At 48.6% G+C, this 15620-nt stretch overlaps 1 protein-coding gene across 1 annotated transcript; it reads left to right on the forward strand.

Annotated features, from left to right (window-relative positions):
• Positions 1-1217: 1217 nt before the first annotated feature.
• On the forward strand, positions 1218-14693 carry LOC142464995 (uncharacterized). The gene is made up of 3 exons (XM_075568814.1): positions 1218-1306; positions 10316-10501; positions 12577-14693. The coding sequence occupies exon 3, from the start codon at positions 12682-12684 to the stop codon at positions 14242-14244; it is 1563 nt and encodes a 520-aa protein (XP_075424929.1). The 5' UTR covers positions 1218-1306; positions 10316-10501; positions 12577-12681; the 3' UTR covers positions 14245-14693.
• The last annotated feature ends 927 nt before the right edge of the window (positions 14694-15620 follow it).

The raw sequence follows: 15620 nt of genomic DNA on the forward strand, positions 1-15620 counted from the left end.
ACCACCACACACGACCTTGTAATGGGGACCGGTTAGACCACACGGGCCAATGTGAGATTGGGTGGGTCAGACAAGGGGGGTCCAGCCGTTACACATACATTACCATACACATTAGATTCTCTAAAAGGGTCTTGAGTGGAATATGAGAACTCACGTGTCACAGCATTAGCACTCCCTTGGTTGAATTCTAAATGCATGGTTTTGATCCTAAAACCCTCCTGCCTTGAGAACAGGATAAACCCACCTTTCAGGGCGTGCTCTTGAATAGAGCAATTCTACAAGGGACAGACTGAACTAATGTCAGGGTTTTACTTCCCTTATCTCCCCCTTGTCCTGCCCCTCCCCACTATTTTACGGTATATGACATGCAGGGAGTGTGCAGAAATGTAATTACCTTCTCAATGGAAGAAATTGACAACATTGACATACCGATTCAGAGTATCAGTCTTTCAAAAAGTTATCTAGATAGAGAGACAGAGAACGGGTAGGGAGAGACAGAGAATGGGGGAGGGGAGATAGCGAGAGAATGGGGGAGAGAGACAGAGAATGGGGGAGCGAGAGAATGTGGAAGAGAGACACAGAGAATGAGGAGAAAGAATGGGACGGGTGGAATGAGAATGGAGGGATGGGGAGAGAATGGGGTGTGTGAGAAAAGGGGGGACAGAGCGGGGTGCAGTTAGTGATGTCATTTGTTTTATAAATATTTTTATTAATGTGTCCCGGTTTTTACTTTTGTAAATCTGGTCACCCTACTCTATGTGGTTCGAAACGTCGGATTGTGTGTCATTTTTCAGTATATTATTATTTTGATTACATACTGAGTGCTGTCTCTTTCTTTACCATTTTCACCGATGGTAACACATGCTCCAGATTATTTTATGGGGCGCATGCGCAGTACTTCAGTTGTGTTACAGCCTCCAGGTTATGTCCTCTCCAGGTTATGTCCTCTCCAGGTTATGTCCTCTCCAGGTTACCTCCTTCATATCAACATTGGCCAAAAGGGAGGAACTGAAGCAGCTTTACTGATATATATGAAGGACCAAGAGGAGTATATACATCTACATGCAGCAGAAACTATCTTTCCCTAGCACAGTGCCTGGGAAATGTTACTGTCTTGTTTCTAATCTACACAGCATGTGACACGTGATCCGTTTTGAATTCTAAAAACTACAACTCCCTTGAAACCCTTCGTGTGAGCATGCGCAGTAGGACTGAGAGCTGTGACCCGGAAGTAGTCATTGTCTCCACTTCCGGGAAAGAAGATACAGAAATACAGTGGTGCAGGAAGCATACAGGAGCGTTCTCTGTAAGTAAATTACTTTGTATTAAAAACATTAGAGCGGGTATATGCAAACACGTGGCGTTTCCTCAGACCATACACCTTACTGCAATAAAATAACTATTTACATACACAGAGCGCTTAGCCTAAAGATGGCCTGTTGGGCAAGCATACCTAGTGTACTCATAAAGCTATACCTAAAAGGTGAAGGATGTGACCGACCCCAAATACAGAGACCCCAGGTCTATATATAATACTGACTGTGGGTTTGATCTTAATGACATCTTCCAATAATAAATGGGCCAACTCTTTTATATCAGCAAGTTGAAAGCATTGAAATATATTCCCAATCAAAGGAGTGTAATAGATCAGTCCAAGATTGAAGAAATTGCAGCATTAGGGACAAGTGAACCCAAGTGATTTGTATCGGCGCTAAGAACACCCACAAGAAAAATTAAAGTGACAAAATATATAAATACTGTGAAGTGATATGCGGCCAAAATACTTCTCAACCTTCCAAGGAATATGTAAGGATTCCTTACAGAAAACAGTCTTGGTCCGGGGTGGGAAGGGAGCGGTAATTTCGGGAACACACCAAAAAATAAAAAGATATAAACAATAATGGTGCAATATATTAACACATCATGGAAAGCAATGAATTCTTGACTCTTCTTGACTCTGAAATTCCTACTTACAACAACTGGAATAAACAAGGGCAATGGTCTGACACTGTCAGTATATGTAAAACTGGATCTTCAGCAGAGAAGGAGATTCAGGAGGAGAAGTAACTCCGAACGGAGATCATACAGGTGGAGTGAACTCAGATCCAAACAAAATGTGTTGTTCATGTAAAATAGAAACGGACCATAGTGTAGATCGCAATAGACACAATTTATCACATCAAGCAAAGTAAGAAATGTACTTACAATAAGTACATAAAATATGTACACATAATGGTATCGTGAGACAGTAGAGGGCTGGTCCCGTGTGGAAAGGCTTGCTGTATCGTCTTCCTTTGGCTCCCACTTCGCCGCCGATGGATGGCGTCTGACGTCACTTCCGGTAAACGGGTGATGACATCCGGTTGGGAGCGGGGAAGATAGATGGCAGCGGATCAGCAACAGCTGAAACGTCTTCACTCAGGGGGCAGCTGTAGCAGACTGACGATGAAGCTCTACGATTTTCGCTGTACGTAGACAGCTTCCTCAGGAGCGAATTAACAACCCTTGTGGGTGGGCATCAATTTATAGCGTGGATAATTGAAGTGTTCCCGAAATTACCGCTCCCTTCCCACCCCGGACCAAGAGCATAAGGGACAAGACAGACAAGTCTTCCAAAACGTATCAAATACACAACTTGAACACACAAATCAAGTCCCAGGCGCAAATGGAACAGAACAGTACAATACCTGTCCCGTATATGGTTATGAAAGCCAGTCCTGTTATCCATTTAGACATGTCTTTCCTCCAAACGGTGTTTCATATGCATATAAAGGGGACAAACCATTGCGCAGCACCTTTGATTAAGAGGCCTGCTTCACCAGGGCCGCCGACTGAAATTGTGGGGCCCAGGAGAAACAATTTAAGCAGGCCACTCCACTCCCCGTGTCGATGGTATTGCGAGCCCCCTCACCCCTTCCCATGTATTTCCCCCCCCCCTTTCCCATGTATTCCCCCCCCCTTTCCCATGTATTCCCCCCCCCCCCTTTCCCATGTATTCCCCCCCCCCTTTCCCATGTATTTCTCCCCCCCTTTCCCATGTGTTTCCCCCCCCCTTCCCATGTATTTCCCCCCCCCTTCCCATGTATTTCCCCCCCCCTTCCCATGTATTTCCCCCCCCCTTTCCCATGTATTTCCCCCCCCTTCCCATGTATCCCCCCCCTTTCCCATGTATTCCCCCCCTTTCCCATGTATTTCCCCCCCCTTTCCCATGTATCCCCCCCCCCTTTCCCATGTATCCCCACCCTTTCCCATGTATTCCCCCCCCTTTCCCATGTATTCCCCCCCCTTTCCCATGTATTTCGCCCCCCCTTTCCCATGTATTTCCCCCCCTTCCCATGTATTTCCCCCCCCTTTCCCATGTATTCCCCCCCCTTTCCCATGTATTCCCCCCCCTTTCCCATGTATTTCCCCCCCCCCTTTCCCATGTATTTCCCCCCCCTTTCCCATGTATTCCCCCCCCTTCCCATGTATTTCCCCCCCCTTCCCATGTATTTCGCCCCCCCTTTCCCATGTACTTCCCCCCCCCTTCCCATGTATTTCCCCCCCTTTCCCATGTATTCCCCCCCTCCTTTCCCATGTATTTCCCCCCCCCCATTCCCATGTATTTCCCCCCCCCCTTTCCCATGTATTCCCCCCTCCTTTCCCATGTATTCCCCCCCCCCATTCCCATGTATTTCCCCCCCCCCTTTCCCATGTATTCCCCCCCCTTTCCCATGTATTTCCCCCCCCCCTTTCCCATGTATTTATCTCCCCCCCCTTCCCATGTATTTCTCTCCCCCCCCTTCCCATGTATTTCTCCCCCCCCTTCCCATGTATTTCTCCCCCCCCCTTCCCATGTATTTCCCCCCCCCCTTCCCATGTATTTATCCCCCCCTTCCCATGTGTTTCCCCCCCCCCTTTCCTATGTATTCCCCCCCCTGTTTCCCATGTATTTCCCCCCCCCCGTTTCCCATGTATTTCCCCCCCCCGTTTCCCGTATTCCCCCCCCCCCTTCCCATGTATTTCCCCCCCCCCTTCCCATGTATTTCCCCCCCTTCCCATGTATTTCCCCCCACCCTTCCCATGTATTTCCCCCCCCCTTTCCCATGTATTTCCCCCCCCCTTCCCATGTATTCCCCCCCCCTTTCCCATGTATTTCCCCCCCCTTTCCCATGTATCCCCCCCCTTTCCCATGTATTCCCCCCCTTTCCCATGTATTTCCCCCCCCTTTCCCATGTATCCCCCCCCCTTTCCCATGTATCCCCCCCTTTCCCATGTATTCCCCCCCCCCTTTCCCATGTATTCCCCCCCCTTTCCCATGTATTCCCCCCCCTTTCCCATGTATTTCGCCTCCCCTTTCCCATGTATTTCCCCCCCCTTTCCCATGTATTCCCCCCCCTTTCCCATGTATTCCCCCCCCTTTTCCATGTATTTCCCCCCCCCCTTTCCCATGTATTTCCCCCCCCTTTCCCATGTATTCCCCCCCCTTCCCATGTATTTCCCCCCCCCTTCCCATGTATTTCCCCCCCTTTCCCATGTATTCCCCCCCTCCTTTCCCATGTATTTCCCCCCCCCCATTCCCATGTATTTCCCCCCCCCCTTTCCCATGTATTCCCCCCCTTTCCCATGTATTTCCCCCCCCCTTTCCCATGAATTTATCCCCCCCCCCTTCCCATGTATTTCTCTCCCCCCCCCCTTCCCATGTATTTCTCCCCCCCCTTCCCATGTATTTCTCCCCCCCCTTCCCATGTATTTCTCCCCCCCCTTCCCATGTATTTATCCCCCCCATCCCATGTATTTCTCCCCCCCCCATTCCCATGTATTTATCCCCCCCTCCACTTCCCATGTATTTATCCCCCCCTCCCCTTCCCATGTATTTATCCCCCCCTCCCCTTCCCATGTATTTATCCCCCCCCCCTTCCCTTGTATTTCTCCCCCCCCCCTTCCCATGTATTTCTCCCCCCCTTCCCATGTATTTCTCCCCCCCCTACCATGTATTTCTCCCCCCCTCCCCTTCCCATGTATTTCTCCCCCCCTCCCCTTCCCATGTATTTCTCCCCCCCTCCCCTTCCCATGTATTTATCCCCCCCTCCCCTTCCCATGTATTTCTCCCCCCCTCCCCTTCCCATGTATTTATCCCCCCCTCCCCTTCCCATGTATTTATCCCCCCCCCATTCCCATGTATTTATCCCCCCCTTCCCATGTATGTCTCCCCCCCTTCCCATGTATGTCTCCCCCCCTTCCCATGTATTTCTCCCCCAACACCCCTTCCGATGTATTAATCCCCCCTCCCCTTCCCATGTATTTATCCCCCCTCCCCTTCCCATGTATTTACCCCCCCTCCCCTTCCCATGTATTTATCCCCCCCTCCCCTTCCCATGTATTTCTCCCCCCCCATTCCCATGTATTTCTCCCCCCCCTTCCCATGTATTTCTCCCCCCCCTTCCCATGTATTTCTCCCCCCCTTCCCATGTATTTCTCCCCCCCTTCCCATGTATTTCTCCCCCCCCTTCCCATGTATTTCTCCCCCCCTTCCCATGTATTTCTCCCCCCCTTCCCATGTATTTCTCCCCCCCCCTTCCCATGTATTTCTCCCCCCCCCCTTCCCATGTATTTCTCCCCCCCCTTCCCATGTATTTCTCCCCCCCCTTCCCATGTATTTCCCCCCCCCTTCCCATGTATTTCTCCCCCCCCCTTCCCATGTATTTCTCCCCCCCTCCCATGTATTTCTCCCCCCCCTTCCCATGTATTTCCCCCCCCCCTCCCATGTATTTCTCCCCCCCCCCTTCCCATGTATTTCTCCCCCCCCCTTCCCATGTATTTCTCCCCCCCCATCCCATGTATTTCTCCCCCCCCCTTCCCATATATTTCTCCCCCCCTTCCCATGTATTTCTCCCCCTTCCCATGTATTTCTCCCCCCCCTTCCCATGTATTTCTCCCCCCCCTTCCCATGTATTTCTCCCCCCACATCCCATGTATTTCTCCCCCCCCCCTTCCCATGTATTTCTCCCTGTGACGATAGCTTCCACAGGCTTATTAATATTACACAAAAATAATTGGGTTTGAACTGAACGAGGCTTAAGATATAATAAATTGTATTTATTCCTTAGAATAAAGGTGAACACAACAGATAATACAGTAACAAACAAGAAGTACACTTACATAAGGGTTGGGGAATGAGAAGTATGATGTAGCATTTCTCTCAGCAGTCAGGAAATCATTCAGGTGATATCAGGTAACCATATCAGCAAACGAAGACGAATGAAGACTTTGCATGAAGACCAAAAATGAAGACAAAGGATAGATGGGAAACAGCAGGTTATAAACCCTTTGTCCCTCTATCTGTAACATTAAGACCTTGGGATTGGTTTGCAATTATCTTCAGCCAATTATCTCCAGCCAATGTGGGGGAACACATTTTAGGACAGGCCCCCCTGCTAGCTGGCACATGTGCAGTAGAACTCTGGGGTCTCCTTTCTGAGGCCCCACATGTGCAAATGGAATGCCAGGCCAGCTACCCCTCCGGATCTTGGACAAGATAACCTGTGTTGGACAGTGATAAGTGGGACACTTAAAAACTGCTATGGAATGCGCCTCCCCCATACTCACAGACAGGGAGGGTAATAAAACCTTTTGAACAAAACTTAAGTTCTAGCCATTGGGACTCTAGGGCCATCTGTCATCCTGATATCTTCAGAGACATTTCTTTGCTTTGTCCATACCTGGAGACACAGTATTAACGCACTATTAACCCTTGTGCTCCCGGATGGATTCTAGTGTGTGGGGTGCAGAAACTGAGGTACAATAACAGAGGGGCCACAGGAAAATACACATTTACAGGTTATAACAGGGGTGAAATCACATTTCTGGACCTCAGTCCAGTTAACCCCTCGTCTCCCTGGTGGGGTCAGGGGTGGCCAAATGGGGTGCAACCCCTTTAATACCGGGCCACCCCCTTTCTCCCTCTACACTCCCCCCCCCATCCCATGTATTTCTCCCCCCATCCCATGTATTTCTCCCCCCCATCCCATGTATTTCTCCCCCCCATCCCATGTATTTCTCCCCCCCCCATCCCATGTATTTCTCCCCCCCCCTCCCATGTATTTCCCCCCCCTCCCATGTATTTCCCCCCCCCCATCCCATGTATTTCTCCCCCCCCATCCCATGTATTTATCTCCCCCCCCCTTCCCATGTATTTCTCTCCCCCCCTTCCCATGTATTTCTCCCCCCCCTTCCCATGTATTTCTCCCCCCCATCCCATGTATTTCTCCCCCCCATCCCATGTATTTATCCCCCCCTCCCCTTCCCATGTATTTATCCCCCCCTCCCCTTCCCATGTATTTATCCCCCCCTCCCCTTCCCATGTATTTATCCCCCCCCCTTCCCATGTATTTCTCCCCCTCTTCCCATGTATTTCTCCCCCCCCTACCATGTATTTCTCCCCCCCTCCTCTTCCCATGTATTTATCCCCCCTCCCCTTCCCATGTATTTATCCCCCCCCATTCCCATGTATTTATCCCCCCCTTCCCATGTATTTCCCCCCCCCTTCCCATGTATTTCCCCCCCCCTTCCCATGTATTTCCCCCCCCTTCCCATGTATTTCCCCCCCCTTCCCATGTATGTCTCCCCCCCTTCCCATGTATTTCTCCCCCCCCTCCCCTTCCCATGTATTTACCCCCCCCCCTCCCCTTCCCATGTATTATCCCCCCCTCCCCTTCCCATGTATTTATCCCCCCCTCCCCTTCCCATGTATTTCTTCCCCCCCATTCCCATGTATTTCTCCCCCCCCTTCCCATGTATTTCTCCCCCCCCTTCCCATGTATTTCTCCCCCCCCTTCCCATGTATTTCTCCCCCCCCTTCCCATGTATTTCTCCCCCCCTTCCCATGTATTTCTCCCCCCCTTCCCATGTATTTCTCCCCCCCCTTCCCATGTATTTCTCCCCCCCCCTTCCCATGTATTTCTCCCCCCCCCCCTTCCCATGTATTTCTCCCCCCCCCCCTTCCCATGTATTTCTCCCCCCCCTCCCATGTATTTCTCCCCCCCCCTTCCCATATATTTCTCCCCCCCTTCCCATGTATTTCTGCCCCCCCCTTCCCATGTATTTCTCCCCCCCCTTCCCATGTATTTCTCCCCCCCCTTCCCATGTATTTCTCCCCCCCCTTCCCATGTATTTCTCCCCCCCCTTCCCATGTATTTCTCCCCCCATCCCATGTATTTCTCCCCCCCCCCTTCCCATGTATTTCCCCCCCCCCCCCATCCCATGTATTTCTCCCCCCATCCCATGTATTTCTCCCCCCCCATCCCATGTATTTCTCCCCCCCCCCTTCCCATGTATTTCTCCCCCCCCCCATCCCATGTATTTCTCCCCCCATCCCATGTATTTCTCCCCCCCCATCCCATGTATTTCTCCCCCCCCATCCCATGTATTTCCCCCCCCCCTCCCATGTATTTCCCCCCCCTCCCATGTATTTCTCCCCCCTCCCATGTATTTCTCCCCCCCCATCCCATGTATTTCTCCCCCCCCCCATCCCATGTATTTCTCCCCCCCCCATCCCATGTATTTCTCCCCCCCCCATCCCATGTATTTCTCCCCCCCCCCATCCCATGTATTTCTCCCCCCCCCATCCCATGTATTTCTCCCCCTCCCCTTCACACTCTTACATCACTAACTTTCAGGAACCATTTAACACCTCTAGCCATAAATCACATCCACACACGGGGGAGGGACAAGCACAGATAACATTCCAAGAGACACTGTTTTTAAGTATTCCCTTTGCTTGCTTTATTCATTGTAACATCGCCGGTCCTGTCTTCTCCTCACAGCCTTGTTCAGCACCGTTGCTGCCCGTATGTATTAGGCTGAGTCCATAGGGACTTCAGCCGTGCGGAGGCTGAGGGAAAGCGGGTGCTTCCCTGGCCTTAGTCTGGGGGCGGGCCAGTGACGACACGGAGCTGGTTCGCCCTCATTGGGGGAACCGCTCACGTGACCGGCCCTCCGCTCCTGTCAGCGCTCAAACTAAAAATGTATTGTCTGCTACGCGTCCGCACGTGGACGCGTGCGCAAGCCCCTGCTAAAGCCGCTCATTGTGGCTGCAGGGGCTCACTGACAAGCGTCAGCACGGGTCAGCGGATGAGCGCAGACCATGGACTCGGCCTTAGGCTGCGGTCCCAGTGACTGCGTATAAGCACCGCCCCTCAATGGGGCTGGGCCCAGTACGGACCTTCCCGCTGAAGCTGCAGCCGCGCCGTACTGCCAGGTTTATAAACGCAATGAAATTGAGTTTAGAACTTGCGACGGAGACGAACCAGCCGCGTGAGGTCATGGCCACGCCACCGCAAATCCCTCACCACGCCCACTCCCATCGCAATCTCCCTCTGTCCCAGGAACACTGCAGATCGCAGTTAGCGCTGTGCATGCTCTGACACCCCCCCCCCCGGGTGTGAGTGCCACAGTGCTGACTGGGACCGCAGCCTTAGGCTACGGCCTCAGTGGTCACTACTGCACGTGCGTCTGACTGCCTGGCGGCGTGTGCACTGTATGTAAAGCCCTCTCCCGCCTTAAACCTTTCTCACTGACCGCCCCACACCTCAACAATGCCCTTCCCCTCAATACCCGACTGGCACTTCTCTATCCACCTTTAAGACCCTCATTATCACACATCTGCTTAAAGAAGCATATGAGTAGCACCGTAGATATTAGTGGACACATGATACATAAAGCTTGGCCCCCCCGGAGATGCACTTACCAGAACGCCCTCCTACTGTCTCTGTACATTCCTCCTACATACCAATTAGATTGTAAGCTCCTCGGAGCAGGGACTCCTCTTCCTAAATGATACGTTTATGTCTGAAGCACTTAATTCCCATGACCTGTTATTTATATTATTTGTTATTTATATGATTACCACGGGTATTACTACTGTGAAGCGCTATGTATATTAATGGCGCTATACAAATAAAGACATACAATACAACACAACACAACACCTTGTTACATCAACCCCACTTTCTGTTTAGTTGCACCAGAAGAAAACTCACCTTTGTGTCACTTGTGTCATCTTATCGATGAATTTTTAATTACAATAGTGTTTTTCATTTATTTTTTAAGTAATAAGAAAGTAGTCACTGGTGTGGCCTGTGGCTCCCATTCCAATCAAACTGTGGGTACATACAAGTGAGCCATCGTATATACATTGCTCTCCATTAACTTCTGTTCTCCTCAAAAACTGGAGAGAAGAAAGAAAATACAAGTCACATTATTATCAACTTACCCTTTTTCAGCGTTGTATAAAATAGACATTACTTTGAGGCCTCACTAACTGTCGCAATTTTAGATTTGTAAATTGTGGGAGAAACGAGGAAGAACAGAACCTTGTGGCTTTCCAGTACCACAGGAAAATCTACTACAGAACCTGCACAGACCTCCCCCCACACACACAGCTCCTGGTTTGGAGATGAATATGGGAGAGAGCTTGGTATCAAGGGGGGTACGCTGTGGAAAAGTAATGGGCCAGCACAAGGTAATCAGGAATATGTGTTGCATGGTTTTTATATCTCTATTGTCTTATTACTGATGTTAAATTGCACATGGTGATAGACCTGCATACACCATTACATATTTATCGGAACGGGGTGAACGGCAGAAATATCGCAAATATTTTATCACCTACTCCAGGCCGGCGTTAGCTCTGTCTTTCCTATGTATATAATGGCCAATATACTGCCAGGCTCTGATCTGGAGGGATATGTAAAATTCAGCTTGAGGGATATTTTTATCAGATGTAATTTGTTCAAATGATTTAATCCTATTATTACCCTCCAGATGTCTTAAGTCTATTAATTCCGTTAGTTTTCCAGATTGAAAAGTCTGCCCTATCCAGGCCCGGAGCGAAATCCTTGTTTGCCCATAATGGGGTCATTTGAGTTCCCTTCGTAGTCAGTTTACACGCAAATTTGGTAGACTCCCAGATGGATAACGAATTGGTCATTGAGGCAAGCAGCCCTGTTCCAGCTTTTTTAGCTGATTTTGGGGTCCAGATCAGATTGTTTAACTCCAATGGGGAGTAACACTCCTTTTCCAAAGCTACCCTCCGTTTCAAGTCTGGGTCTGTTTGCCATTGGGAGATTTTGGCTTAATTGTGCTGCTTTATAGTAGGATAACAAGCAAGGTACCGCTACCCCCTTCTACTTTTTGTTTTAACAAGATATGTTTCTTTACTCTCGGATTTTGCCTCCCCATATAAATTTGGAGATCGCGGATTGAAGTGAGAGTATGTCCTTCAATCTCAGTGGCACTGGTAGAGTCTGGAACAGCAACAAAAGATGAGAAATAAATCTCCATATGGTGCTTCTAATTCCCAGGATGATCCAATGTAGGCAATATAGCCCAGGAGTCATGGGTTAAGTCAAATCAGTGCAAATGTATAGACATGTGACAGGGCATATAGCTCACCAAATAAAGCCTGATATGGACAGAAAAACATACAGCCACCCTCAAAATGAAACCACAATAAAGCCCTTATATGAAGGGACTCCTAGTGTAATCACTATAGAGAGGGATGGTATCCTGAACCAAAGGCTGGAGCCATGCAGATACCCTATAGTCACAGTCACAATACAGTATATATATAGATAAATGACTCACATGATAGACCCCTTGAACTCCATGAATGCGTGCATCCGTCCGTGGTATAGATCAAATATGCGTGGAGACGTGGAGGAGCACAGCTGAAAAAAGTAGGGCTGGAGGCAGTTTGAAGAACATTAAAAATGCTTTATTAGAGATGCATGGTAGCAAAAGCTACATAAAAAGGGTCCTCTAATGCATCCTGTGATGTCTGGGCTCATACGGATGTGGGTTGCCAGCGGTTCCATACAGAGAGCGAACAAGAGGGGCAAGAGTGGACAGCCCTGTCTTGTACCGCTCTTGAACGGAGTGGATGGGAAGCCCTGGTGCTGAACCTTGGCGGCTGGATTTGAATACAAGGATAGTATAGCGTTTACTAATTTTTCCCTGAATCCAAGCGCTCCAAGCCTGGCTCTCAGATATGCCCAGTCAATCCTGTCAGATGCCTTTTCTGCGCCCAGACTTAATACCATAACTTTTAACTGTTTAGAATTGGCTATTTCTAGCAGATCAATAATCCGTCGGGTGTTATCTGCCGCTTGACGATCTTTAATGAAGCCGACTTGATCCGGGTGTATTAGTCTGGGCAGGATATGACTCAATCTATTGGCAATTAGTTTGGTGTATATTTTTATATCCATGTTTATTAGGGAGATTGGCCTATAGTTTTTGCAGTCAAGCGGATCCTTACCGGGCTTTATAGATAAGGGATATGGACGCTTGGAGCATCTGTTCCGGGAAAGGACTTTTCTCCAACACCGCGTTAAACATACTTAGCATATGTGGGGGTGTTTGGATTTTAAATAAAAACATCACCATCACATACAATTTCTGTGACAAAATAGAGAGAAAGGACAAAGAAATTTCACTTAAAATGAGCGTGCTTTGCACACACACTTTTTTTTTTGATAACTAATGCCTAATTTCACCTAATTTTCTAAATATGTATTTTTTTTTTGTCTCGTCTAGTACAAAGGCAAGTTCCAAATCCACCTGTGCCAACACTGCAAGATTGCTTTTAGCAGTCAGGATAACCTCCTCTAACATCTGAAGTTCAAACACCCAAATGAGTATATGGAAAAGATGAGGACAGAACAATCTTGCAACATTCCAATAAATATGACAGAAAATACATCTTTCAACCAGTCAAGGCAATTAATAAACAATGTAACGGCTTCTCATTCCAAAAAACAGATATTAGCAGCTGCCATAGGAAAAGATCTTGGAGAAAGTGGGAAGAGTCTGACTTGGTTATCAGACCAGAACACACAGAAGAGGACACACACAGGGGAGAGACTGCATGTATGTGGGGAATGTGGGAAGGGATTTAGTGTGTCGTCCAGCCTGGACAAACATATGAGGACACACACAGGGGAGAAACCGTATGTATGTGGGGAATGTGGAAAGGGATTTAGTGAGTTATACAACCTGAACACACACAAAAGGACACACACAGGGGAGAGACCGTATGTATGTGGGGAATGTGGGAAGGGATTTAGTCAGTTATCACATCTGGGCACACACAAGAGGACACACACAGGGGAGAGACCGCATGTATGTGGGGAATGTGGGAAGGGATTTAGTCAGTTATCACATCTGGACACACACAAGAGGACACACACAGGGGAGAGACCGCATGTATGTGGGGAATGTGGGAAGGGATTTAGTGACTTGTCCAGCCTGAGAAAACACAAGAGGACACACACTGGGGAGAGACCGCATGTATGTGGGGAATGTGGAATGGGATTTAGTGTGTCATGCAACCTGAAGAAACACAAGAGGTCACACACAGGGGAGAGACCGCATGTATGTGGGGAATGTGGGAAGGGATTTAGTCAGTTATCACATCTGGACACACACAAGAGGACACACACAGGGGAGAGACCGCATATATGTGGGGAATGTGGGAAGGGATTTAGTGAGTTATACAACCTGAACACACACAAAAGGACACACACAGGGGAGAGACCACATGTATGTGGGGAATGTGGGAAGGTATTTAGTGAGTTATCCAGTCTGAACACACACAAGAGGACACACACAGGGGAGAGACCGCATGTATGTGGGGAATGTGGAATGGGATTTAGTGTGTCATGCAACCTGAAGAAACACAAGAGGTCACACACAGGGGAGAGACCGCATGTATGTGGGGAATGTGGGAAGGGATTTAGTCAGTTATCACATCTGGACACACACAAGAGGACACACACAGGGGAGAGACCGCATATATGTGGGGAATGTGGGAAGGGATTTAGTGAGTTATACAACCTGAACACACACAAAAGGACACACACAGGGGAGAGACCACATGTATGTGGGGAATGTGGGAAGGTATTTAGTGAGTTATCCAGTCTGAACACACACAAGAGGACACACACAGGGGAGAGACCGCATGTATGTGGGGAATGTGGGAAGGGATTTAGTCAGTTATCCAGTCTGAACACACATAAGAGGACACACACAGGGGAGAAACCGTATGTATGTGGGGAATGTGGAAAGGGATTTAGTGTGTCATCCAGCCTGAGAGAACACAAGAGGACACACACAGGGGAGAGGCCGCATGTATGTGGGGAATGTGGTAAGGGATTTAATCGGTTATCCCACTTGAATACACACAGGGGAAAGAGCCATCTCTAAGACCAGGTATGTTTAGAGATAACCAGTGACGAAGACGCTCACATAAGTGCACATGTGTATCTGTGTTACGCTAAATCACAATGAAAAGTCACTTTAGTTTATGGTGCATAAAACGAGCATTTTAAAAGGATAAAAAGTTATAACGTTTTAAATGTAGGTTATTTGTGTCATTCTTATTGTAGTTTTATTTAAAGAAAAATGTTTTTCCAAATGTTTTATATTTCCATGCTGTTGGTTCTAATGAAATGTGAGTTTCCCAATATGCTGAAACGGTATGTAGTCTCACTTAGCTTTGAATCAGAATAGTTACTGGGCTGAGGGAGGTGTTCATATGGGAATCTGGGGCCAAAATCTATGGTCAGTCTAGGACTCACACACCCAACTTTTCTTTTGTATTTGTAACTCTAACCCAGAATGAAAAGCATTTAGCTGTGGGGGGCACAGGCAGTGAGGGGGCGGATTGGGAGGAGGAGGGGGGGGGGTAGACACTTGAAGCCCCTCGTTCGCCTCTGGGTTTTGTTTACGGCTAGTTCCATTTTGGCGGGATAGTGAGCCTTGTGTTACCAGGCAGATGTGGGACAGGTGTCAGGTGATTGGCAGAGGAGCAAGTGCTGGGCAGGTGGGCAAAGTGCTGTGATTGGACAGGCCAGAGGGAGGGCGTGGCTACTGAGTTTGGGCGGGAAAATGAAAGGTGCGGGGTGTTTATATAAACGGAGCAGAAGCAGATAGCGACATTACCTGAGGTTAGGATATATATATAAATAAATGAATGAGAGAAGAGGAGAGAGCGCACGCCCCATAGCGTAAAAAAGTAACAATTTATTGGATTGGGGATGGGAGAAGGGGAGGGATAAGAATCGCACTCACAAGATGTCAAATATAAATGCACAAGTGTGAAATTATATCACTGCCAAGCTGCAATATCACCGCAATCCAAGGATAAGATCCACAGGGAAGATGATACTCCGTACTTGCAGTCGATGAAGATTGTAAACCACCAGGTGTAGCCTTTCGGTGGGTGCTCTGCTGCTCGGCTAGGTGTCTCACTTGGCTCAGAGGAACAAACGGTCTGTACAAACATCAAGCGCGACCCGACCAGATCACGCACTTCGGTATTGATGCAGTGTCGTGACGTAATTGCGTAGTGACGTCCCTGACGCGTTTCGTCGCAACAGTGCTGGATGTTTGTACAGACCGTTTGTTCCTCTGAGCCGAGTGAGACACCTAGACGAGCAGCAGAACACCCACACACACACAGACACACAGAGACACACACACATGTAGACACACCCACACACATATACACACTATATATATATACACATATATACATATACACAGAGACAAACACAGACACATGTAGACACACACACACA

The sequence above is a fragment of the Ascaphus truei genome, chromosome 13 (genome assembly GCF_040206685.1).
Source record: "Ascaphus truei isolate aAscTru1 chromosome 13, aAscTru1.hap1, whole genome shotgun sequence".
NCBI lineage: Eukaryota > Metazoa > Chordata > Amphibia > Anura > Ascaphidae > Ascaphus > Ascaphus truei.

Excerpts from the sequence above, each read along its gene's own strand:
- LOC142464995 (XM_075568814.1), top strand. The coding sequence starts at position 12,682 with ATGGAAAAGATGAGGACAGAACAATCTTGCAACATTCCAATAAATATG.